The 22,940-nt window shown below is 41.5% G+C and overlaps 1 protein-coding gene across 4 annotated transcripts in view; it reads right to left on the reverse strand.

Annotated features, from left to right (window-relative positions):
• Positions 1-22,940, reverse strand: part of PRKN (parkin RBR E3 ubiquitin protein ligase) — a 1,377,993-nt gene that overhangs the window by 617,666 nt on the left and 737,387 nt on the right. For all 4 annotated transcript variants that reach the window (XM_054490449.2, XM_054490450.2, XM_054490451.2 and 1 more), the window contains one exon: positions 3,262-3,377. In XM_054490449.2, the coding sequence (XP_054346424.1) occupies positions 3,262-3,377 (116 nt within the window). The remainder of the gene's footprint in view (positions 1-3,261; positions 3,378-22,940) is intronic.

Consider the following 22,940-nt stretch of genomic DNA (forward strand, 5'->3'; position numbering starts at 1 on the left):
CAGTGGCACAAACAGCTCAATGCAGCCTTGACCTCCCAGGCTCAAGCCGTTCTCCTGCCTCAGCCTCCCACGTAGCTGGGACTACAGGTGCATGCCATCATGCCTGGCCAATTTTTATATTTTTTGTAGAGACAGGGTCTTGCCATGTTGCCCAGGCTGGTCTTGAACTCCTGAGCTCAAGTAATCTGCCTGCCTGGCCTCCCAAAGTGCTGGGATTACAGGCGTGAGCCACCACACGCATGCCCGACACAGAGAAAATTTACCATAATGTCATGCTAAATGGAAAAAGCACGATACAAAACTATATATATAGTTTTTTTGAGAAGGAGCGAAACTCCTTCTCAAAAAAAACACGATACGAAACTATATATATATACATATACACACACAATATAATTATACAGCACACACACAGTGCAAATAGTTACGCATAATCAAGTATTGGAAAAAAATCAAACAGAAATTTTACTAAGCATGAGGGTAAAAATAACTTCTAACACTTTTTTTTTTTTTTTTTTTTTTTGAGACGGAGTTTCACTGTTGTCACCCAGGCTGGAGCGCAGTGGCGCAATCTTGGCTCACTGCAACCTCCACATCCTGGATTCAAGTGATTCTTTTGCCTCAGCCTCCCAAGTAGCTGGGACCACAGGCATGTGCCACTACGCCTGGCTAATTTTTCTATTTTTAGGAGAAACAGGGTTTCACCATGTTGGCCAGGCTGGTCTCGAACTTCTGACCTCAGGTGATCCACCCGCCTCGGCCTCCTAAAGTGCTGGGATTACAGGCGTGAGCCACCGTGCCTGGCCACTTCTAATACTTTTTATAGTTTATCATGAATGATTTCTAAATTTAAAAAGAAAGCATTATCAGGAAAAACCCCACAATGATCACCAAACTGCATGGAGTGTCTGTGCAGGTGCTCATAATGTCCTTACACATGGATCCCTCGAAGTCAGAAGAAAGAGTTCTTTTCTCTTTCCTACATATGGGGCACTCGGCTGCCTTACACGAGAAGGGACCTTATTCAATCAAGTGGTTGGTTATATACACACACCCTTAAGATGCATCTGGATATAGTTGCTTCTATTTATAAATTCTCCCAAAAGTAATCATATGAAAAAAATCAATGTGACAATATTATTTTTCCAGCAATTATCGCCCTGTGTATCTGGCAAGTGGCTCATTCTCTTCGAAAGATGCTGCCAGTTATTAATACGAAAGTGACAGCATAACAGCAGGAAACAGGGAGGGCAACGCTCTGAGTAAGATAATACCATCATCACCACATATTTTAATGTCATGTTTATCAACCTTACTGGAAAGTTTAAAATACTGGCTGATAAGCTGCTTTCTGACTTACAGAAGAGTATTTTGAATTTTTCCTTTGAAAAACTGAACAGTGACTTAAATTACCTACTGCTATCAGCGCAGTCAAGCCCTCACTTTTAGCACTTTTCAAGTCCTTTCCCGAAACACCAGAATCCCCATCTTAGCTGTTCTTCTTGCATGTTGAAAGCGTTAGCCACACACAGTCATTCACCTTGCCAAAAGAGGCTGAAGCGCTGCATTTTAATGGCAATATTGTGGTGCTTCCTGCCACAGCAGTGACTAAACATGCAGCAAAGAGAAAATCACGTCTCATTTTTATTCCTTCTTGGAAACAGGTTTGTTGAACAGATGTTGTTAAGGTTTTTGGGCTTCTATTAATCAACATTTTATTTTTAATTTATTAGAGAATAGAAATAGCCTGATAGGAGTGTGAATATTTGCTTATCATGAAATCACAGAGTTTAAAGCAACTTTAAAAGACCATCTAATACAGTTCCAAAAGCCAAAGAGAGACAACACTTAAAATGATTAGGGTATACGACTATTTTTGCTTAAAAGTCTGAAACAACGGATTCTTTGACTTTATTCATTAATTCATTTTGGCATTTCATTAAAAAGTTCTTCCTGGGCTGGGTGTGGCGGCTCACGCCTGTAATCCCAGCACTTGGCGGGGCTGAGGCAGGCGGATCACCTGAGGTCAGGAGTTCGAGACCAGCCTGACCAACATGAAGAAACCCCCGTCTCTAGTAAAAATACAAAATTAGCTTGGCATGGTGGCGCATGCCTGTAATCCCAGCTACTCGGGAGGCTGAGGCAGAGAATCGCTTGAACCCGGGAGGCGGAGGTTGCAGTGAGCCGAGATCGAGCCATTGCACTCCAGCCTGGGCAACAAGAGCGAACTCCTCAAAAAAAAAAAAAAAAAAAAAGTTCTTCCTGATATGAGGGCTAAGTTCTCACTATTGCAATTTGAGCTTCTTAGCCAACTTCAAAGAACATGTAATGAAGCTAATTTCTTTTCTCTGTCCACTCGGAAAGTGTAGAGTAAGGAAATGTACTCTGAATTGCCTACTCTGCAGAGCAAACAGACTCAGTTTCTTCCACTTTGTCCTTGGCTCCTACACTGCGATTCATATTGAGTCATTTTCCCTTTTTTTACTAACAGGCCATCTCCACATTTGCTTGCTTTTTTTGTGTTCACTGGGATTAGAAATAACAAGGTCCCAAACTAGCTGCATGCATTCATTTTGAGTGTATGAATGTGTGCGAAGCCTCGGCATAAATATAGGCAAATATGGAGAACTGAATGTATGGAAAAGACATTTTAAAAATAAAATGTATGGGCTGTATGTTGTGGTGTTCATAAATTGTTTTTCCATTCCTGGCCGGGTGCAGTGGCTCATGCCTGTAATCCCAGCACTTTGGGAGGCTGAGGTGGGCAGATCACCTGAGTTCAGGAGTTCAAGACCAGCCTAGTCAACATGGGGAAACCCTGTCTCTACTAAAAATACAAAAAATTAGCTGGGTGTGGTGGCACATGCCTAATGTTAACATTTCTAATGTTAGCACCATATTTTAATTTTATTTTGGAACTTAATGGATGAGTTTACATTTTATACTCAAATATGTGAGCTTATATTTTAATATTAACTAAGATTACATACACTATTTTAGATATGCCATCTCCCATCTTAGGACCCTATTTACCTACTTAAACTAAGTCATTGGCATTTTAAATTGTTTCCTCACATTAAAATATATCCAAATTGGCCAGATGCATCAAAATAAAGCAGACACTCCCCAGGAAAGAGAGTTCACTAAGGAAGGCTCGTGTGGCAGAACAATATTGGGAAAGTAAGGAGGGGGGAGTGATGCTATTTTTAGATCCTTACCTGACGTCTGTGGGGGGAAGTGACACTATTTTTAGATCCTTACCTGACGTCTGTGCAGGTAATACAAGTGATGTTCCGACTATTTGTTGCGATCAGGTGCAAAGCTACTGATGTTTCCTTGTCAGAGGTGGGGTGTGCTCCACATTTAAAGAAAAATTCCTGAAAGAAAGATAAATATGATCACACACATGGATCCCGGCTGCTCATTTTTCCTCTAAATGTTTCAACAGTAAACAATCTCTTTGGGCAAGAGAAGAAATCTGTTATGAGGTGTGAGATGGAAATAAATCCGCATCAAACCTTTCCCAGGAACGGATGACCTTTGTGCCAAAGTGGTCAACGATTCCCTTTTAGAAGGGCCCTGAGTCTCTGCTATTTTTTTGCTCTTTAAGCCGGGGAGCTGGAGAAATACGCTGTGACCTTCTTTTAGCCATGCCCCCCGATGATAATGAGTGAGTCTAGAAGAATCACACGACGTGGAGGTGGCAGGAAGCCTCTCACTAATGAGGAAAGGGAGATGTGAAGTCATGAAATGATGTGCCCACGGGTCAAACAGTAAGAGGTGAAGCCGAGAAGTAACTCAAGCTCCCCGCAGGGAAATCCAGTGCTTTTTCTCCAGTATCACTACATGGTTAGTCATTTAGCGGAGTCAGGAATTGAGAGAGCCCTACTGGTACACATGGACCCCTGGTAGACACAGAAGTACAGCAGAGACCGGGCGCATTGGCTCACGCCTGTAATTCCAGCACTTTGGGAGGTTGAGGCGGGCAGATCACCTGAGGTCAGGAGTTCGAGACCAGCCTGGCCAACATGGCAAAACCCCATCTCTACTAAAAATACAAAAATTAGCCGGGCATGGCGGCACATGACTGTAATCCTAGCTACTCGAGAGGCTGAGGCAGGAAAATCGCTTGAGCCCAGCTGAGGCAGGAGATCACTTGAGGTTGCAATGAGCCGAGATCACTACACTAAATTCCAGCCGAGAGTACAGCAGAACATGGCTCTCCCAGCCCCATCTGGAGTCTGCCCCTTTTCTGCCTGGCACCAACACCCCAGTATTCCCGTGAAGACTCTGCCGCCCGCCCTCTGTGCCAGGCAACTGGAATGTTCCAATGCAGTATCTTGCTGCTTTTTAGTTCCTTTCCCCAGCCAGGTCCTGCCACATACTCCCTCATTTTAGCTTTTCACATAGGTCACGTTCTTTTGATTGATAATATTCTCCCTTCTCAACCACGTTTTTTCTTCACTTTTTCCTGTTCTAACTTCTATATTTGTGCTCACTCTCCTTCTGTTCACTCACACACCAAGGCGTTTGGCCAGCAATTGCTCTGCTTCTTGTCCCACAGTCTGTATGCCTTCCATGATAACAACGTCTGTGAAGCTAAATTTTTTGCTACCGAAAAAAAAAATACATATATTTTACTGGATGACAGAATAACCCCTGCATACCACACTTACTCCTAACTCCACTTGTGTTTCACTACCTCAAATGTGGGAAGCATTTTCCCTTAAAACCCTTGACCTGGTATTGACAAACTTTGATGTAAAGTGCCAGATATTACATATTAAGTGCTTTTGGTTTTGTGGGTTATATGGTCTTTGTCACACTTCTCAACTTGGCCTTGTCGCTAAAAACAGCCGTAATCAGTATGCAAATGAATGGGTGTGGCTGTGTCCTAACAAAACCTTATTTACAAAATATGTGGCAAGTTGGATTTTTCCCTGCAGGCCACAGTTGTCCACGATGAGACATCTGTAGAAGGCTTTATTCGTATGTGTATTCTAACAGTGACTGACATTAGGATAGGCATGACCTATACTTCTTTTTTTATTTTTCTTTTTTCTTTTTTATTTTTTTGAGACGGAGTCTCTGTCGCCCAGGCTGGAGTGCAGTGGCACGATCTCAGCTCACTGCAAACTCTGCCTCCCGGGTTCACGCCATTCTCCTGCCTCAGCCTCCCGAGTAGCTGGGACTACAGGTGCCCGACACCATGCCCGGCTAATTTTTTGTATTAGTAGAGACGGGGTTTCACCATGTTAGCCAGGATGGTCTCGATCTCCTGACCTTGTGATCCACCCATCTCGGCCTCCCAAAGTGCTGGGATTACAGGTGAGAGCCACCATGCCTGGCCTGACATATACTTCTTAAATGAAAAACAATAGATTAATCAACGCTATTTAATCAATGCTATTTATCATTCATTTAATAAATGCTATATGTTATCCCCTTATATGTTTGACAGCAACATTTAATTTCTTCTTTTCCTATTTATAATTTACTAACCTCATTCTCCTCTGACATGTGATACCCTGAGCAACACCCCTTGGTCTGAAGCTGTAGTGTGCATCAGAATCACTTTGGTGGCAGAGGGCAAGGACTTGTTAAACCAGAGATTGCTGAACCCACCCTGGGATTTTTGTAATTTCTGGGATGGCATCAAGATTCGCATTTCTAACAACTTGCCAAGTGATGTTGTTCTTACCGCTCAGGGGCCCACACTGTGAGAAACCTGAGCTCTACCAACGTCAGAGGCAAAGTGAGTAAACTCTAGTTACTCTCTGGCAAGACCGCTGCTGTAGCAGGTCGCTTACCATGTCTGAAAATAATGCTACATCTTACGTAAAATATGTGACTCTCAAAAATCTGGAGTGTGCCATTTTACTTTTTTTTTTTGAGACAGAGTCTCACTTTATCGCCTAGGCTGGAATGCATTAGCGCAATCTTGGCTCACTACAACCTCTGCCTCCCAGGTTCAAGTGATTCTCCCTGCTTGGCTTCCTGAGTAGCTGGGATTACAGGCACCCGCCATCATGCCAGGCTAATTTTTGTATTTTTGTAGAGATGCGGTTTCACCATGTTGGCCAGGCTGGTCTTGAACTCCTGACCTCAAGTGATCCACCTGCCTTGGCCTCCCAAAGTGCTGGGATTACAGGTGTGAGCCACTGCGCCCGGCTGAGTGTGCCATTTTAAAGAGAAGTATCCCAAAGCCAGGGATTTGGAACCCAGGCTATTCTTCACTACAAGTCTCACCAATCCCAGGTGTTATAATTTAGTTAACTAAACCTATCCTATCTGGGGCAGTGGAATATCAGCTGGCCCTCACACCTGCAGTCCTCAGCCCGTGGAGACGTGTGTGTGGAGTCTTGCTGGAGTGGACGGGACGTCCAGTGTGTGTGATGGGCCCAGGCTCAGGCATGCCTGTGGAGTCCTGCCCATGAGTCCAGGACCTTCCCCACAGCAGCATGGAAATCATGCTGGCTGATTTTTTTGTTTGGTTATGTTTTGTTTTCCTGAACATAGGATCCCATTCCTTTTACTCAATCTTTTGAAATGCAACAAATCCTTCAATGGCCAGCTCAAGGGTATTGAGAAAGAGATTTAAAACAATGTCTGAACACCAAAACGAACAGTCTGAAGGACATGACTGACCCTTATAAAATACACTGAGCTAGCTACGACTGGTTTTTGCAGACATGAAAAAAATCCTCATTCAAAACATAAAGTAATTCCTCCAAAATAGCTGAGTTGGCAGGACTGTTGAAAAAGTATTTCATATACAGATAAATAGATAGAAAGCATTTATGTTTTTTCTTAGCTTACAGAAAGCTGCAGTAGACATTCAGCTAACAAATCACAAATTTTTCTAACACCAGATAAAATTCAGCCAGATAAAAGCCTTTTTATTGGGGGTAGGTGTTTACAGATAATGGTATAAGAAATTACAGATAGTTGAAAAATTCTAGTAATACATATAGTGTTGATAAAACTAAAACTCACATTGCCAACCCTATATTAAATATGTATGCCTCAACAGTAAATTTCAGTGCTTTCTCCACCAATTCTTATGAAAGAATGTTTTTGTTGTAGTACTAGAATAACTGGCAAGAATGTGAAGAATGTGAGATTTCACCCAGCTAGCAAGTTAGCAAGTTAGTTTGCTGCAGTATCATAAAAGCTGACAGAAGTCAAGAGACTCCTGGATCAGAGACAAAGGACTGCAGAACTCAGAGCACAGGGAGAAAGAAGCATGAGCATCATATTACACCAGTTCCCCCCCACACGTCTCTCTCAGGGTTGAAGCAGATAGGTTAAGTCAGATTCCACAGGTGCAGTGGTTTTGCATCACAGCTGAGAACTCTGAGCTTAGGAAACTCAAATCTTCTTTAAGTAGTTCTAAGCAAGCCATCTTTTCATCCTGAAGGAAACATTGTCTTTATTATACTGCGTAATAAGCAAATCTGCCTTTTGATCTGGAGAGAAACATTATCTTCTCACTTTTTTTTTGAGACAGAGTCTTTTCTGTCACCCAGGCTGGAGTGCAGTGGTGTGATCTTGGCTCACTGCAAGCTCCACCTCCCGGGTTCACGCCATTCTCCTGCCTCAGCCTCCCGAGTAGCTGGGACCACAAGGTGCCTGCCACCACACCCAGCTAATTTTTTGTATTTTTAGTAGAGACGGGGTTTCACCACGTTAGCCAGGATGGTCTCGATCTCCTGACCTCGTGACCTGCCCACCTTGGCCTCCCAAAGTGCTGGGATTGTACAGGTGTGAGCCACCATGCCTGGCCCTATCTTCTCTACTTTCAAGGTCATTTGCTCTAAAACTTCCTTGAAAAGATGGGTCAGAACAAGTTGGTGCCTCCCTCAGAGATGAGCGGACAAACGAGAGACCCATGGAGAATTGCTTCTCAATAATAACACTTTTTCTTGCAGGCTAATTAGCAGAGTGATTTTATTTTATTTTTTTGAGATGGGAGTTTTGCTCTTTTTGCCCAAGCTAGAGTGCAATGGTGCGATCTTGGCTCACTGCAACCTCTGCTTCCTGGGTTCAAGTGATTCTCCTGCCTCAGCCTCCCGAGTAGCTGGGATTACAGGCATGTGCCACCACGCCCAACCAATTTTTTGTATTTTTAGTAGAGATGGGGTTTCACCATGTTAGTCAGCTGGTCTCGAACTCCAGACCTCAGGTGATCCACCCGCCTCAGCCTCCCAAAGTGCTAGGGTTACAGGTGTGAACCACCGTGCCCGGCCGATCTGGTCATTTCTGCTCCTATACAATCAGTGGGCTGGATTGTTGAAGTCTTTTCTGACATTTCCAATCTGTATTCAAAACCAGCAGACAATAAAGGAACACGCAATAGAAGTGAGAAGGGCCTTTTGCGAAAATTCCACCCTGGGTGTCTGAGATGGCTTGCTCACACATGGGTGTCATCTCACAGACAGTGGCATGATTCTTTGGGATTAACTGTCTCTGAATTCTGTTTTGTTTCCCTTAATTACTCAGTTTAAAAAATTAAAAAAGTCAGACAGGAAAGCTTTCTAGCTGGAGTCCAAGAAGGCTGGTCAGAAGGCTGTGAGGTCACTGGGGCATGGCAGGGCCCAAGCCAAGTGGCCCAAGAAACTTCTCCAGCTGTGCTGAGCGACAGTGGTTATGCCTGAGGCAAGGCTGCTCAAGGTGGCATTGTTTGAGTTCTACTGTGTGCAGGGGTTGGACGGGGAAGTTGCTTCTCAGTCACTAGGGAAGCAGAGTCCTCTGGGGGAGCAGCCGGGGAGTGTCCTCTTCATCAGGAAGCCCAGCTGTCAATTCTAGTGTGGCTGGAACAGAATCCTTTACTGTGGGTAAACTGAGTCTCAGAGCGGCCCACCCCACCTCTTACAAATGCTAGTTCACAGATAAATCAGCTACAAAAAGATTCCCCCACCTAACCAGGAGCTGTAATTCCCAGGGGCTTACTCATTTCATTTGTATACCAATAGTCACTTCTGGGAAACCTTTAGTGAGAGAGCTAAAATCTATAACAGCAAATGGCTAGTTTTGTTTTTTTTTTTCAAATGATAGCCTAAATAATTTCTTTTTATACTTGAAATAAGTGAGCCCTTAGAAAATGTGCTTGGCTTTATATTGTGACACTGTTAAATGCCATAAGTGTTTTCAACTTTATTTATTTTTTTGAGACATGGTCTCCCCCTGAAACGTAGGCTGGAATGCAGTGGCACAATCTTGGCTTACTGCAAGCTACGCCTCCCGGGTTCAAGCAAATCTCATGCCTCAGCCTCCTGAATAGCTGGGATCATAGGTGTGTGCCACCATGCCTGGCTAATTTTTTGTATTTTTAGTAGAGATGGGGTTTTACCACGTTGGCCAGGCTGGTAACGAATTCCTGACCTCAAGTGATCCACCCATCTCAGCCTTTCAAAGTGCTGGGAATACAGGCAAAAGCCACCGCGCCCAGCCCATTTTCCACTTCATTAGTATTAAATGGAAAACCCAACAAAGTTGTATTCCTCAAGTTCTTAGAAGGCTACTCATGCTTTTACCATTTCTCTGGACAAGGCTGTGATCCCTTCCTTTCATTCTTCTCTTTCATCGTAACTCACTTGCCCTCTCCTGCTCATTGTAAAGGCCTGACCCTCCAAATCACATCAGACCCATACAAATCAAAGGGGGACCCACGGAGAAGAGCAGGAAGATGTCAACAGGACTGTGGCATTCCTGGAAGCCACTCCTGCTCACTTATGTCCCTTCATCCATAACTCATAAGCAGTGCCACTCACAAAGAGGAAAACTAGAGCAACACGAATGGAATAAATAACCCAGCAAAACCTGAAAATTAGATCGACACCAATAATCCAACTGCATAAACACATTTACGATCAGAAGCTAATTAGTCAAACCCAAATACAATTTGATAGATTTCAAATTACTATAAAAATAGATGACAACTGGCTTGAAAGCCCTGCTTATCATAGTCATAATATGGTCAAATCTGAACAAATCATTAGCAGTAAGACCTGACTTATTTACCCATGATCCTTCTAATAGCTTTTTTTGAACATCCTAAATTTTATGTTTATAGATATTGTTTAACAATTATGTTTTCCAAACGAAATATTGCATCTATCTTCACAAAGAGTTAAATTCCATTCTAGTCTCCAAATCCTTCTTAGTTAATATTCCCCAAAAGAAAAAAAAAAAAAACTATGCTTCTCTTGATAAAGTAATAGGGACACACACTTTTCACTAACAAGGTTGCAAAGGGTATAGGGCTTGTACTTAATACGTAACTGCATAGCTATTTGCATGGCTCAGGGTATGGTTAGGAAAACAGGGCCCACACCAGGTAGTTCAACTGAGGAGTGGAAGCACAGAAGAACTAAACAGAGAAAGGAAGCCACTTGAGATTAGCGTCATTATTGCACAGCTACCATCTGGGGCTAGAGGACAATGGGAGAAGGTATTGGAGTCACCATAGCTCTGCAGCTGGGCTGTCTGGTTGGGAGTGTGACAATGAATGGGATGAAGCCACTGCCAGAGATGTCCCCTGGACAGAGAGGGAGAAACGCGCCTGGCTTCTGCCTTCTCTTGGCCCTCCCATCTCCAGAAACAGCCCCAACTTACACAGCAGAGAGGGGGAAAGGGTGGCTTGGGTCTGAAAGCCACCAGCAGATGACTGCTGCACTGCCACGAGGGGGACCCTGTGTGAGATCAAAATTCTCCAAGTGTCACCCTTTGTTAGTGGTGACACATTCCAATCAGCCTCCACAAAAACAAAAATATACATTCAGATAGTGTTGTGAAATATGTATTGAAGATACAGAAATACACAAATATACGTTGTGTACTGAGATTAAACTCAACTATACCCGTCAAAAGACTATCCATCCAAATTTTCCAATGATATTAACAGGATACAGGGCTGTGGTTTCTGCTTATGAGATGAACTCGTAATAAGTATCTTACATCTATATCAGAAAGGTTCTCACAGTTACCAAGTTAAGACAGACAGCCTGTCACTTCAAATCAATCTAAATGCCTCTCATAAACCTAAAATCCTGTTTGTAGCTAACAGCAACAGATATTCCCCAGTTATTCTCTCCTCAGAAACTGTCCAGGCTAGAATAGTTCCTTGTTAGTGAGATACAGATTCTTTTCTAAGACACAACTACTAGTTTTAAGTCTTCCGATCCATGCAGAGGTTTCATTATTAATCTTAATAATAAAGTTTTATTTTTCTCTAAGTTAAAACATGCCAGCTGGGTAGGGTGGAACACACCCGTTGTCCCAGCTATTTGGGAAGCTGAGGCAGGAGGATTGCTTGAGCCCAGGAATTTGAGACCAGCAAGGGCAACATAGCAAGACCCTGTCTTTAAAAACAAACAGAAACTCCACAAAAACAAACCAAAAAATGCCAGATAAAGCATAACCACAACATTCTCTACCTAGTACATAAATAAAGCCTTTAAAATAGCCATGCCAAAGCCTGTTTATCTTGTGACTTCTTTATTGTGTCTTAGCCTTCATACTGAAGTGTTCGACTTACTGGGTATTACATAAACCCAGTAACTGAATTTATCAGTTCTGATACAAAATAACTATGCAAATTGTAGGACTGTATAATAAATGTACACTTTGTTAAATTAACAATGCCAGTTTTACAATTAAGTTACACCTAGTCAAACAGATCAGACCTAAAAAGTTAATGAGTCTATCATCATGTTCAATTACAAGTTTGTTTTCTCTCAAGATGTTAATAAAGCCTCTAGATGATGTGCAAAGTTTATCAGGAGAAAGAAAATCAATATACTCCCACACAAAGCAAAACCATATCAAAACGTTGCTGAGAAGGAGCCTGTCAGTTTATGGTACATCTTCAAGAAGCCTAACTTAAAAGTTGGCTAATGTAACAACCTACATCCTCCCCTTCTCTGCCTGATTGTAAGTTCTTCAATGTGCGTTGAAGTTTATTCCAGGTGTAATGCCACTCAGCCATAATTTGATGTTTATAACTTTAAGAGCAAAAGGGAGATTGTTAAAAGTGATTCCTGAAAAGTAAAATAAAAGGTTTGCAGTCATTACTGACCCTTATAAAATGCATGAAAACTAGGAAAACTAATATTCTCTTTCCCAGCTCGAGGTACTTGCTCCAACAAGCTCAGATGGCTGTACCTCCTTTTACCCTCCCTAGCCCAGGGGTGAACAGGCAGCTCTGGCCTCATCAGTCAGAGTAAAACAGCCTCATACGTGTGACCACAATGAGATACCTGTCTGAGAACCAAGCCGGTGCTCAGAAGGAAAAAGTGATGAGAGAGAGACAGTCTCCAAGAGAGATCACTTGTACCCTGGATCCAGCTATGCCTGATGTTTCCCCAGTTACTTATTAATTTTTATTTATTTATTTTGAGATGGAGTCTCATTCTGTCGCCCAGGCTGGAGTGCAGAGGCATGACCTTGGCTCACTGCAATCTCTGTCCCCTGCGTTCAAGCAATTCTCCTGCCTCAGCCTCCCAAGTAGCTGGGATTACAGGCATGTGCTACCATGCTGGATTAATTTTTGTATTTTTAGTAGAGACAGGGTTTTGCCATGTTGGCCAGGATGGTCTCGAACTCCTGACCTCAGGTGATCCACCTGCCTCGGCCTCTCGAAGTGCTGGGACTACAGGTGTGAGCCACCGTAATCCCTGGCTGATTTTTTCATTGTTTAATTTAGCAGTGCCTGTAGGAACTTCCAAGACTGATTTCCATATTATCTTTCAGACTGCAAAACAAGGATTTTCCTTTATTATCTTTATTATCTTGGAGAAAGCTTCGACCTTAGGCGTTGTCCCCTAGATAATCTATCACTGGGGAATTTTTCAGAGCAAACGCTTCCACTATGTTTGATGATATTTCTTTACTTGTGCATAATGATCTTGCTGTTAGCATTCATGAAGGGTCCCTGACTCCAAACATTCTAGAACTAAGGGACAGTTGTCGAAGTTGCAATTACTCCACGCTGCACAGCCTCCCTGAGAGTGAGCAGGAGGACCCTGCTGGCCAGAGGAGGCAGCCCTCCCTGATCTCTGACTCATTCCTGGGCATGAATGGCCATCCCAGGGCAATCTAGATCGGGATTACACACAACACAGCAGCCATGTTTTTTTCTTTCCTTAGGTTTGGTGTTCAATGGACTAGTGGCTCTGGTGTGGTACTAGCTTCCCCTGCATTTCTCTCCCAATTCCAACAAACGTTTGGAGATTGTAACTTTTGTCTCACCTCAACATAATCGTAGTGACTTATGCGAAATCATCTGCTCAGTTTATAAATCGAGCATGTCTCTTCCCTTTCAATTTTGTAGCCTAGCCAGACAATAAAAGATAACATTTATTATTCTAGCTGTTCTTTCTCTCCTTTAGAAGCTAAAGGTTTCACATGCTCTCATAACATGTCAGCTTCAGGATCATAATGGCACCCAAAACATTTGCTAGTTGCATGTTTAGGCCAAGCTTTCCAGCTTTTGTGCTCAGATAAATAAGATGTTAAAATATCTTGTTGTTAACATGGAGTATTTCCTTTTGTAATTTCCCACCACCAATTGTTCGATTCCATGATTTGACCTCCAGGAGAGGACATATAAACAAACATGTGTTAGCTGGTAATTATTTACAAGAAACTGAGGAGACAGGTCACGATTTTGAAAATTCATTATGACTCACCATCCCTAGATGAGTTACTACATTCCTAACATTTTCTAGGGAGTCTCTAGAAGACAGTATTATTTTACATTTATTTCTAAATGTGCAAAACACTTATTCTAATCAACAATGGCAAATAATATAGAAGAACTATGTAATCATTTCATTGTCCGGGTTAATTATCTTCCAGGCCAAGCACACCGGCCGAGCAAGGCCTTGTAGACTTTCTAGCCTCCTTGCCTCACTGCCTCCCCACCTGCCCACCTCTCCCTTGGCCTTCCATGGAGACCCTCTGAGGAGGGGCTGGACTTCCCCCCTTCACTCTGGCCCCTTGCTTGTGGTTTGAGCTCAGCAGGATCTGTCTTCTTCCTCTGCTTTGTCCACTCATTTTGCCTTTCAAACTCCCAGGTGTCTTTCAGGCCTCAGCGTATCTGTCTTCAACCCTGGAGGCCTTCCTTGATCCTGTCCCTGTTTTAGCTAGTCCTCAATTATGTCCGGTGCCTAAGGTCTCCATAAGATACATCCACCAGTGTGTCATGTCAGTTTGCCATTGCCATGGCAACATCCAGGAGTTACCCCCCCTTTCCGTGGCAACGACCCAGAAGTTACTACTCTTTTCCTAGAAATTTCTGCATAAACGGCCCCTTAATCTGCATGTAATTACAAGTAGGTATAAATATGACTGTAGAACTGCCCTGAGCTGCTACTCTCTGCCTACAGGGTAGCCCTGCTCTGCAGAAGCAGTCACAGAGCTGTAACACCACCGGAGCTATAACACTGCTGCTTCAATAAAGTGGTTTTCTTCTACTGTCAGCTTGTTCTGGAATTCTTTCCTGGGTGAAGCTAAAAAACCTCTTGAGCTAAGCCCCAATTTAGGTCTTGCCTCCCCAACATCGCTATTCTTGGGAATTAAGTAATTCACTCTGTTCTCTCCCTGCTCTTTGGTTAGTCTGCAGTGTCCTTTTTTTTTTTTTTTTTAAGACCTTGATATTCCACCTTTTGAATTACAATTGGGACAACTGAGATGGGGGGAAGAGCTGGAGTGGGGTGAGAACTAGGAGGGTTCGACAGCTGGAGGTGTAGTTCACCTAGTTTTTGTACTGGAAGGGTTCATCACTGGTTTCATTGAGAAGTCAGGTGCGACGGGAGCTTCTGTCACCTACATATTCTCCTAACATTTACTGCTGCTGTTGTTGAATCCATTGTGCTGTTTATTTGGAAAATCACCCCCACTCCCTGGACCAAGTGAGAGCAGAACAGCCAGAGCCTGACAAATGCAGCCACAGCAACTTCACAGTGTCCAGTCTAGGCAGGGAAAGTGCAAGAGAAACATACTTTTGATAGCAATAATTCACAAAATGATAATATAACTGGTTTGTTGGCTATGAGCAAAAAGAAATATTGAGCAATAAAAAAACAGCCTAGCTTTAAAACATTTTAAATGACTTTAGACTTGGAATCTAAACTTTTTTTTGCTCAAAAGTCCTTGTTTCTTTAGCAAGTAGAATTTAAAGCTTCTTTTTATTCGTGTCTTCTTTACTGCAGGCAGCACAAGCCATCAGAAACATTCCACTCAAGACAAACTGGGCAAAGGCAAGTGCTTAATACAATTTAATACTTTCTCACATTCTATATATTTACTTTATTTCCTCATTAGGAAAAGAAGAAAATAAAATGTAATTTTTAAATTTACCTATAAACCATACACCGGAAAACTAAGATGAATAAAACTGGAAAATAAATGTTACACTGTTTTTTTTTTTTTAACATGCCAGTACAAGTGATAGCAAATGGAAGAATTAAAAACTCAACCAGCCATCCTACTTATGCAAAATATATATCAATGGGTGTAGGCATGTGTGCTTTATATATATGATCATCCCTCAGTATCCAGGAGGGACTGGTTCCAGAAACCCCCCCAGATAGCAAAATCTGCAGACGCTCAAGTCCCTGATAATAACATGGTGTGGTATTTGCATATAACCTACGCACATCCTCCTGTATACTCTAAATCATCTCTAGATCATGTAGAATACCTAATACAATGTAAATGCTGAGTATATAGTTGTTACACTGCATTACTTTTTAAATTTATATTATTTTTAATTATTGTATTATTTTTTGTTTTTATTTTTGAATATTTTCAGCCGATGATTGAATCCAAAAATGCGGAAGCTGTGGGCATTGAGGGTGGATGTTATACAGATTGACTGAAAAATTTCAGAGTCCAATTAATACTGCATCTAAAATAAGTTAAATAACATCAAAACTTTTGTGTCATAAGGACACCATTAAGGTTATTTATTTGTTCATCTCTCCTCTATTTTTTGAGAAATGCATGCTGTGTTGGAGAGGCAAAGAAGGAGGATGGCAAATAGTGCAGCATCGTCCGGTTGCTAAGAGGCATGTAAAAACAAAGAAACATCCCACAAGGCAAGATGAGGAACTGTTAGAGTGAACAATGCTCCCTCTTAGCCCAGGCTTATCATTATAGAACAATTCTCAGGAGATGGCATCTATGGGCACAGTTTGTGTGTGAGGGCAAAAGACCCCTGTACAGCTCGTGCCTCCGCCAGGAGAGAAAAGTCGGTGGCCCCTGCCTTCCATCATTGTTGGGGAATAGTCAGGAAGAGTCAGTTCTTCCAATGGGAAAAACAAATTTTTTTTTAATCTAAAGAACATTCTTCAGGGCTGGGCATGGTGGCTTATGCCAGCAGTTTGGGAGGCCGAGGCAGGCGGATCACCTGAGGTCAGGAATTTGAGACCAGCCTGGCCAACGTGGTGAAAACCCATCTCTACCAAAAATACAAAAAATTAGCTGGGTGTAGTGGGGCATGCATGTAATCACAGCCACTAAGGAGGCTGAGGCAGGAGAATCGCTGAGCCCAGGAGGCAGGGGTTGCAGTCAGGCAAGATCCCGCACTGCACTCCAGCCTGAGCAACACAGTGAGACTGTCACAAAAAAAAAAATAAATAAAAAGAAAAATTTTCAGGAAACATAACTAGGACACAATAAAGTGTTTCAATCAGGTTTAAACATAATTTGAGAATATAAGAATTTTAAATTTAATTAAAAGCTAAAAAAGAAGAGTAAAAACAGAGAAAACCTATTAATGAAATGGAAATTATGAGTGAAAGCTCAGAGCCATGAACATGACAGTGAGGACATCAATATATAAATCATGAACACAGAGAAGCAGAACCAAAAAAAAAATTGCAGAAAAGATCTTCTGTGGGTTAAAGCTACCCAATGGATCATACCAGTACTAGGGAGCATTTTCATTGACTGCCTGATTATTATAACATGTTTGGTAACTTACTTAATCAAATTTATGGTAGCTGTCTTTATCATGTTTAATTTAGCAGATTTTAAAAAAAATATTTACAATGAACTTTATTTTTTTTTTATAGTTTAAGTTTTAGGGTACATGTGCACAACGCACAGGTTAGTTACATATGTATACATGTGCCATGTTGGTATGCTGCACCCATTAACTCATCATTTAACATTAGGTATAGCATTAGGAGACATACAATGAGCTTTATTACAAATAGCTTCTAAGTTTGATCAAGTGATTTGGATTCACTATGGACATAATCACATATATCTCTTTTAAGCTTTAGATAGCGTGAATTAAATTGATGGATATGTGAAGATTATGATATCCTGACACTTTGAAATAAACACTTACTCCTTCCTTACTTTCATAGTGCCTGGAAATACATATATACCATCCAGGGCCTGGGGATCAAACAGCCTTACCCGTTACAGCTGGTGCCCATGCACATCAGGGGTCTGAGGACAGGTCTGCCATCCTGCTGCTGTTCCCACCAGTGCATGGATGTACCATCATCTGGGAGCCTGGGGATTAACCTACCATACCTGTTGCCACTGGCAACTGTGTATGATTGCAGGGCCTGTCAACAGGCCTGCCCTGTCCTTGATGCCTGTGCGTACCATCTGGGGCTTGAGGATAGGTCACTTATGCCCCCCACCACCTCTGCTGGCACCCAAGCATGCTATATGGGGACCTGGGGACCAATGTGTCCCAGCTGCCACAGCCTGCACCCACATACACTATTGGGGACCAGAGGACAGGACTGCCCCACCTGATGTTACCACTGACAGTGCCTGCATGCTTCATCTGGAGACCTGGGGATTGATCTGCCCCACATGCTGCTATTAATGGCTATGAGCACCTTCCAGGGCCCTGAGGATGGGCCTGCTCAGCCTGCTGGTGCCCACAAATTTGTCTGTGGGACTGGGGAACAACCCTCCCTGTCTGCTACCACCAGGGCTCACACACAACTCCCAGAGGACTGAGGATGGGCCCACTCAGCCAGCTGCCATCACCACTGCTGGCCATCTACCCATATGCATCACCTGGAGACCTGAGCACTGGCTTGCTTACCCTGCCACCACCACCACTGGTGCCTGCATATGCTGACTAGGAAGCAGAGATTTGGCTTGCCACTACTATTGCCATGAATGATGCCACATACCACCCAGGAGCCCAAGGATCACCCTGCCCTCCCAGCCCACTGCCACCACTGCCAGCACACAAGCAGGCTGTCTGGAGGCCCAAGGTTTGGCATACCCAAACCACTGGTGCCACTGCTGTGCCTGAAGACCAGCCCACTTGGTGTCCCTGTCCCCACAAAAGCTTTACTGCAACCTCTACTAACAAGTCCCGCCTAAGCCAATGAAGAGATTACAGACACAACTGATGCTGATTACAGCTGAAGAAATCATTGAGACATTACACCACGGTGCGCAACTAGAATCAAAGCCAAAGTGACCTACCAAAGCAACATTATAAATACATCTGTAGAAAAAACTAGTCTTTTTCTACAAAAGTCAATCCAAAAATTGGAAGAAGCAACCACTACATCAGAGGCACTGTAAAAAGCTCAATGAGATATGATAGAACACAAATAAACAATACAAAATATCAGAAAAACAATTCACAATCTGAATGAGAAACTAAACAAAGAGAAAGATATTTTTAAAAATGTCCAAACAAAAATCCTGGATCTGGAGAATTCAATGAATGAAATAAAAATACAATTGAGGGCTTCAAAAAAAGATGAGATCAGGGAGAGGAAAAAAAGAATTCTGAACTTGAAAAGAGATCACTTGAAATAACCCAGTTAAAAAATTTTAAAAAATTATTAAAAAATAAAGTAAGCCTATGTGATATATGGGACACCATAAAGCAAACAAATGGAATTTGGTGTGTTCCAGATGGTGAAGTGATAAGCAAAGACATGGAAAGCCTATTTAACAAAACAATATCTGAAAACTTCTCAAGTCTTGCAAGGGATTTAGACATCCAGATACAAGAAGCTCCAAGAATCCTAAATAAATTTGACTCAAAAATGTCTTTTTCAAGGAACATTAGAGTCGGACTGTTAAAAGTTAAAGACAAACAGAATTCTAAAAACAGTAAGAGAAAAGTGTCATGTCATATATAAAGGTATCCCCATCAGACAAACAGCAGATTTCACAGCAGAAACCTTACAGGCAAGAGAGAATGGGATGATGTATTTAGAGTGCTGAATGAAAAAAACATGATAGTGAAGAATATTCTACCAACAAAGCTATCCTTCAAAAAGAAAGGAGAAATTAAGTCTTTCCCAGACACAAACAGAAGGAATTCATCACCACTAGACAAGTCTTATGAGAAATGCTCAAGGACATTCTATATCCGGAAGGAAAAGGACACTATGTACCATCATGAAAACACACAAAAGTACAAAACTCACGGGTAGAGCAGACACACAAAGGAGAAATAAAGGACTCAAATGCTACTATTACAGAAAACCACCAAACCACAATGATAAACAATAAAAGGGAAAGAAGGAACAAAGCACATGCGAAACAATCAGAAACAATTAACAAAATGATGGAAATAAGTCTTTAACTCATTAATAATAACTTTAAATGTAAATGGATTAATTTCCCCCGTAAAAGATCATAAATGGCTGAATGAATTTTAAAAAATGATCCAACTGGCCAGGCATGGTGGCTCATGCCTTTAATCCCAGTACTTTGGGAGGCCGAGGCAGGCAGGTCACCTGAGGTCAGGAGTTTGAGACCAGCCTGCCCAACACAGTGAAAGCCCGTCTCTACTAAACATAAAAAAATTAGCCAGGAGTGGTGGTGGGTGCCTGTGATCCCAGCTACTCGGGAGGCCGAGGCAGGAGAATTGCTTGAACTCAGGAGGCGGAGCTTGCAGTGAGCCAAGAGCACGCCACTGCACTCAGCCTGGGTGACGAGAGTGAAACTCCGTCTCAAAAAACAAAACAAAACAACAACAAAAAAATGGCCCAACTATATGATGCCTACGAGAAAAACACTTCACCTGTAAAAACACATAAAGAATGAAAGTGAAAGGACAGAAAAAGTCATTCCATAAAAATAAAAATCAAAAGTGGACAATAGTAGCTATACTTACATCAGATAAAACAGATTACAAGTCAAAACATCTAAAAAGAGACAAAGAAGGCTGGGCACGGTAGCTCACACCTGTAATCCCAGCACTTGGGAGCTCAAGGAGGGCAGAAGTCTTGAGGTCAAGAGTTTGAGACCAGCCTGGCCAACATGGTGAAACCTCATCTCTACTAAAAATACAAAAATTAGCTGAGTGGGGTGGTGGGCACCTGTAATTCCAGCTACTGGGGGGCTGAGGCATGAGAACTGTTTGAACTGGGAAGCAGAGATTTAAGTGAACTGAGATCGAGCCATAGCACTCCAGCCTGGGCAAAAGAGTGTCTTTAAAAAAAAGAGAGAGAGAGAGACAAAGAAGAACATCCTATAATGAAACATGTATCAATTCAGCAAAAGGATCTAACAATTCTAAATATATATGCATCCAATATCAGAGCACCCAGATATATTTAAAAAATAAATTATTAGATTGAAAGGGAGAGACAGACTGCTACAATAGTTGGGGGCTTCAATGCCCCTATTTCAGCACTGGATAGATCTATGAGATAGAAAATAAAAAAACACTGGATTTAAATTGCACTTATGACCAAATGGAACTAACAGACTTCTATAGAACATATTATTAAGCTGCAGAATACACTTTCTTCTCATCGGCACATGGAACACTCTCTAGAATAGATCATATATTAGGACATAAAACAAGTCTCAAGAAATTTGTTAAAATCAAAATCATATCAGATATTAATATCTTTTCAGACCACAACAGAATAAAACTAGAAATAATAACAAGAGAAACTTTGAAAACTGTACAAATACATGGAAATTTAACAACATGCTCTTGAATGACCATTAGGTCAAGGAAGAAATTAAGAAGAAAACCAAAAAATTTCTTGAGAGAATTAAAAATGGAAATATAATATATTAAAACCTGTGAAATACAGCAAAAGTACTGCTAAGAGAAAAGTTTATAGCAAAAAACACCTACATCAAAAAAGTACAAAGACTTCAAATTAACAACCTAACTATGTACCTTAAAGAACTAGAAAAGAAAGGACAAAGAACCCAAAGTTAGTAGAAGGAAAGAAATAATAAAGATCAGAGTGGAACTAAATGAGATAGAGACAAGAAAAATGTAGCAAGGATTAAAACAATAACAACTTGGTTTTTGGAAAAGATAAAAATGACAAACTACTAGTTAGAATAACCAAGAAAAAAAGATAGAAGACTCAAATAAAAAAAGCATACACGAATAGGAGACATTACCACTGGCACCACAGAAATACAAAGGATCATTAGAGACTATTATAAACAACTACGTGCTAACAAATTGGAAAATCTAGAGGAAATATATAAACCCTGGACACATACAACCTACCAAGAATGAAGCAGGAAGAAAGAAAACCTAAGCAGACCCATAATGAGTAGTGAGATTAAAGCAGTAATAAAAAGTCCCCCAACAAAGAAAGGTCCAGGACAAGATGGATTAACTGAAGAATTCTACCAAATTTATATAGAAAAGCTAAAAGCAATTCTTAAACTATTTCAAAAAGGTGAAGAGGAAGGAATTCTTCCTAATGCATTCTACATGGCCAGCATTACACTGATATCAAAACCAGATAAGGACACAAGAACAAAAGAAAGCAACAGGCCAAGACCACTGTCTTAGTTGATTTGTCTTGCTATAATGGAACACATGAGACTGGATAATTTATAAAGAACAGGGGTTTATTTGACTTACAGTTCTGCAGGCTGTAAAAGAAGAATTGAACCAGCACCTGCTTCTGGTGAAGGGCTCAGGCTGCTTCCAACCACAGCAGAAGGCAAAGGAGAAACAGCATGTGCAGAGCTCATGTGACATGATAGAAAGCAAGAGAGCAGGTGAAGGTGCCAGGCTCTTTTTTAAGCAACCAGCTTTCATGAGAACTAATACAGCCCCTTACCTGAGACAGGGCATTAATCTATTCATGAGGGACTGCTCCCATGACCCAAACACGTCCCACTAGGCCCTATCTCTAACATTGGTGATGAAATTTCAACATAAGATTTGGGTGGTCAAATATCCAAACTATAGCAACCCGTTATGAACATCAATGCAAAAATCCTCAACAAAATAGCATATCATGATCAAGTGAGATTTTTCTCAGGGATGTAAGAATGGTTGAACATAAACAGATCAATAAATGTGATACATCACATCAAGATAATAAAGGACATACAGAAGCATGGTGTGCAGAAAAAAAAAGAAAGTGAAGGACAAAAACCATATAATCATCTGAACAGATGTAGAAAAAGCTTTCGACAAAATTCAACATTCCTTCATGATAAAACATCAACAAACTAGGCACAGAAGGAACATATCTAATGGGGAAAAGGTGAACGTCTGTCCTCTAAAGGACTGAAACATGACTAGGATGCCCACTCTCACTATGCCAATTCAACATAGTACTGAAAGTACTAGCCAAGTCAATCAGGTACAAGAAAGAAAAGTCATCCAAACTGGAAAAAAGAAAGTCAAGTTGTCCTTCTTTGCAGACAACATGATCTTATATACAGAAAAACCTAGACTCCACCAAAAAACTCTTAGAACTAATAAATACAGTAAAGTTGGAGGACACAAAATCAACATACAAAAATCAATAGTGTTTCTATACACCAATAACAAACTAGTTGAAAAAAAAATAAAGAAAGCAATCCTATTTACAATAGCTACCAAAAAATCAACTTAGGAATAAATTTAACCGAGAAGGTAAAGACATTTGCAAGGAAAACTACAAAACACCGATGAAAGAAATTGAAGATGACACAAACCAATGGAAAGA

This window comes from Pongo pygmaeus, chromosome 5 (assembly GCF_028885625.2).
Source record: "Pongo pygmaeus isolate AG05252 chromosome 5, NHGRI_mPonPyg2-v2.0_pri, whole genome shotgun sequence".
Taxonomy (NCBI): Eukaryota; Metazoa; Chordata; class Mammalia; order Primates; family Hominidae; genus Pongo; species Pongo pygmaeus.